The 4,200-nt window shown below is 33.3% G+C and overlaps 1 protein-coding gene across 1 annotated transcript in view; it reads right to left on the bottom strand.

Annotated features, from left to right (window-relative positions):
- Positions 1–1,952, bottom strand: part of LOC107084273 (5-hydroxyisourate hydrolase-like) — a 2,478-nt gene extending 526 nt beyond the window's left edge. The window contains exons 1-3 of the mRNA XM_015374034.1: positions 1,655–1,952; positions 243–382; positions 10–145 (exon numbers count right to left, since the gene is read on the bottom strand). Coding sequence (XP_015229520.1) covers positions 10–145; positions 243–382; positions 1,655–1,708 — 330 coding nt within the window. The 5' untranslated portion in view covers positions 1,709–1,952. The remainder of the gene's footprint in view (positions 1–9; positions 146–242; positions 383–1,654) is intronic.
- Positions 1,953–4,200: the final 2,248 nt, after the last annotated feature.

The following is a 4,200-nucleotide window of genomic DNA, read 5'->3' as shown; positions in this document are numbered from 1 at the left end:
GTTCCTCACCTCCACAAAGGGATAAAATGAAGTCTGTCCCATGCTGGCCCAGTACTGACCAGTCTCAAAGTTCAGCTTGTACACACCAGGTTTAAACTGCTGCTGTGTGATTAGCCCCGGACATCGACCATCACTGTTAGTGCACCTGTTGAAAAAGTCTCTTTTAAGCTGTATGAATAGAAAGAGTCATCAGCTTGACTTCTGACGTAACAGTAAATACTGAAGCATGGAAAGAGTTTTACCCAGTGGTAACCAGATGCCAGCCATTGGTGGAGGGGTCTTGTCTATAAAGTCTGAGGGTCATGTTTGATCCTGGAACACCAAGTGCCGTGTTCAGCACATGGGTGGTTAGAGGGCTAGGTGAGCCTGACATGGCTGCAGTCTGAAACAGAAAATAATTCGTATTATTTATTTACTTTTATTCACATAAACCATGCTCAGATGAAAAAAATGATCCATTATTTAAGTGCTTAATCTCATTAAATTATCTTTTGCTCAAAAGGCATACAATCCAGCCATACCTTAAATCCAAATTGTAACAATTAAAATGCCAAAGAGACATGTTGGTAAAACCAAACTTTTATCTTTGCACAATTAAAGTCTCCAGACTTAGTGCTGGTTTCTTCTCTATTAAACAGAAATAGCAAATATTCTGCAGGGTTCTGAAATCTCAAACACTGCAAATGATCTAAATGAAACAGTTCAGATTCAAATAAATATCTTTAGAACATCACAGGATCTGTGGTCATCCTCAACTTTACAGAAACATTGATCCATTCCAAGTTTCTGTAACTTTAGTTGCTGGTTGCAACTAAAAATAACCTGAGACATAATTCTAAAGCTTTAAATACGGTAAATAGATTTTAAATAGATACTTACTTCAAAGTTTGGTTTTTGATGCAAAGTTGTTTGCTGTTTAATTTTTAACATTATCTAGCATTCAAAATACTGTTTTTTTAATAACATAAAAGCAGAGATGATAAAAGTATTAATGTTTATTACTCAAGTTGAATTATAAATCCTACTCCTTATTAACACTGTAGAAGTTAGAGTATCAACTTAAGCTTTTTACTCAAGTAAAAGTGTAAAGGTACCATTTTTAAAACTACTTAAAGTATAAAAGTAAAAGTTATACAGGACAGATGTGTTAAACTTTATACTAGTTATTTACTACCCTATTAAAGAAAAAAAATTATAAAATTCAGTAATTTCCTTTTTTTAATTTTTCTTAGATTTATAACTAATGGTAACGGTGTCAAATTTAACTTTGCATCATCTGAAAAACAATCCATTTAGGCATGTGGGGAGCAACAAGTTGATGCTCTACATCAAATAAATTGTCTGGATGAAACAATTGATTCTAATGGTTTTTATTTCGTTTTAATACCAACAGGTCATAGCGACAATAAGCTTAAATGAAACAAACGGGTCTATTTTTAAAGTGTAAGGAGTAGAAAGTAAAGATAATTGTAAAAAAAAAAAATAAGGAATACAAGCAAAAAGTTATCTAAAAAATAATTACTCCATTAAAGCATAGATGGCCAAAATTTCTACTAAAGTAAGATAACAAAGTATTTGTTCGTTATTTGTCACTATAAAAGATTATACATACATTGAGTCAAGTATTAAGTATTATTGAAAGCTTTCTACTTACCTTTCCTCCAGAGAGAATGTGACTATTCAGTTGCTGCAGCCTGAAAGCGCTCATGTTCACTTATTAATAACATCTTATGCAGGTCAATAGCTTTAAGCGCAACTTTTTATTTGATTTGATAGTTTGAAGAAAAGTTTTACTCACGTCACACATATAAAGTCCCGTTCACTGCCCCACTCAGTTCAGCTTTCAGTACACAGGAACTTATCCTTCTGTCAACAGTAGGCCTGTTGTGTAAGAGTTTCCTTTGGCCACACTGTCATTCAGCTCTTTGAACTCATGGGAGGGATGGGAGAGCGCAGCCAGTTGTTATCAACAGAAGGCTATACTGACTCCGATGACACCAGTTTGTTTTAAGCTTTGTACTAATTTCAACTTTTGAAGTATTGTCAAAAAACAAGCTTTTTAAACTACCTAATAATTGTAATGCAATGAGAGCAATCTAGTCTGTTTCTATTTGTGCCTCTAGGATGAATGGTTGAAGGTTGGATGATAATGTTTTCTTGACATTAATGGAAAAACATTCATCTAATAATCGCTAATCCGAAAGGACAGATCAATGTCCAGAAATCACAAACTGCTTGTCCATCTAGTTTTAGGCAGCAAGGTGGTTTTTTTTTTCTTTGCCTGGGGAAATCCTCTACTCTACTACTGTCCCATAACAAACTACAGTACTGGGTGGGATCTACCTGTTGGAACAGACTGCAGCCCCCTTACAACAATACTCCACACACAGCAAAGGACGGAACAGTTTTACTTGCATTTAAAAGCTCAAATAGTGTATCATCATATTCTAACATGTGAAATCTGCAGATATAACTTTAAAAATATGTCACACACTTGAAAGGACACTTTAATGGAGAACATTTAGATTCCTTTCTCCCATATAGTACTGTAGGACTTGGCACCTATGAACACATTTCTTTTTCTTTATTAAAAAAGTTACATAAAGCAATTACCATAAAAACCTATCTATAAAAAAAAAAAAAAAACGCTTTTCCAGCATATTCAAGCTGTATATTTTCCCAATGTGTATAATTTAATTGATGATATTCAAAGAGTATTATAAGCATTCAGTTGGTGGAGGACCAACTTCATTATATCAGCTGCTATATGGATCAGTCCTTTTCATTCTCCCTGATTTATCTCAGAGATGCTCGTCTCTTAAAGAGACAGCTGCTAGAGAAAGAGCTGCAGCTGCGCTTGCTGCTGTTTCCAGTGTTTCTTGAAATAAACCAGCTTGATCAAAGCTTTAAAAATGCAACTAAAAAATGCTTCTGAGATGTTTGGTGCCACAATACCTTTTTACTCCTTTCATCTTTTTTTTTTTTCATAAAATCACCATAGAATGTAATAAATATATGTACACTCAATAAAAAAAAAAACTTTTATTCCAGGCACTAGAGGGAATTTCTCCCTTTTGTATTAACAAAAGCAGATTAATAATGTAGGAAATCAAAAGATAAAGACAATCAAATATTTGTCTTTTAAAAAGTATCATAAAAGAGGTGATAAATTAAGGTATAATTTAAACTGAACACAATACAGCATAAAGTATTACAGTGTTAGAGATTTGGGCTTTCAGACATTGTAACTGCCAAATATGTAGATAAGATAAATAATAACATTTTATTTAGACATCTGAGGCAGAAAAAAACAGTTTGATCAAAAAAAAGATGAACAGCAACAACTGATCAATCTTCAGAATAACTAATAAAATAATAACAACAACCGTCTCCTTTCCTTACATATTTCTTAGTTGTAAAAATGTTTCTACCTACTGTAAAAATGTAACTTTATTTTCATCTTAAGGTTTTGTGTATCAGGGCATAACAACAACATTCTGACATCTTTATTGCGACACAACATAAAAATAACTTGACAATGTGTTATTTCTGCAAGTAAAGTCCTCCCATGGGTTAGGATTTAAAAGTAGCACCTAGATGCATCACTGTGTGAGACCACCACTTTAAAACAGGAGCATATTAGTTATTGTAAAAACAATTATTCAGTTAAAATCATTTCAGAGATCTTCCCAGGGACAGACTTCCCAGCAAACGTTGTCCTAGGTTTGACTGCCAAATGATCTAAAAATGACAGAAAAAATAAAAAAACAACCCTCACAAAAAAAAACTGTTTAGTTTATCATATGCTAAAGTATATGATAGCTTAATGTAAAAAACAAACAAAAAAAAAACTACAAACTACACAAACTACAAAAAACTACAAACTACACTGTTTGCTAGGAGAAATAATTTTCATAAAAATATGACAGAAAAACTATGATTTTACCAAGCTGCACCCCAGTGAGCCACAGCACAGAAATATTGGTCAAATGAGACCAAAGGTGAAATGTTTGAACATAGTGAACATCAATATTTGATAAAAGTCAAACAAAGTACATCAGCATGAACGCCTTTTACATACTGACATGTACAGCATTAGAGATGTAATATATTGGATTTGTTGTGCAGCAGAAGTTCTTGAGCACAAAGCAGTCACTCAAGGTATAGTGGAGGACAGAGATGGCAAAAGTACTCACTTTC

The sequence above is a fragment of the Cyprinodon variegatus genome, unplaced genomic scaffold, assembly GCF_000732505.1.
Source record: "Cyprinodon variegatus isolate N-32 unplaced genomic scaffold, C_variegatus-1.0 Scaffold5, whole genome shotgun sequence".
Taxonomy (NCBI): Eukaryota; Metazoa; Chordata; class Actinopteri; order Cyprinodontiformes; family Cyprinodontidae; genus Cyprinodon; species Cyprinodon variegatus.
Note: the sequence above shows the minus strand (reverse complement) of the source record. Positions and strands in the feature narration are given on the sequence as shown.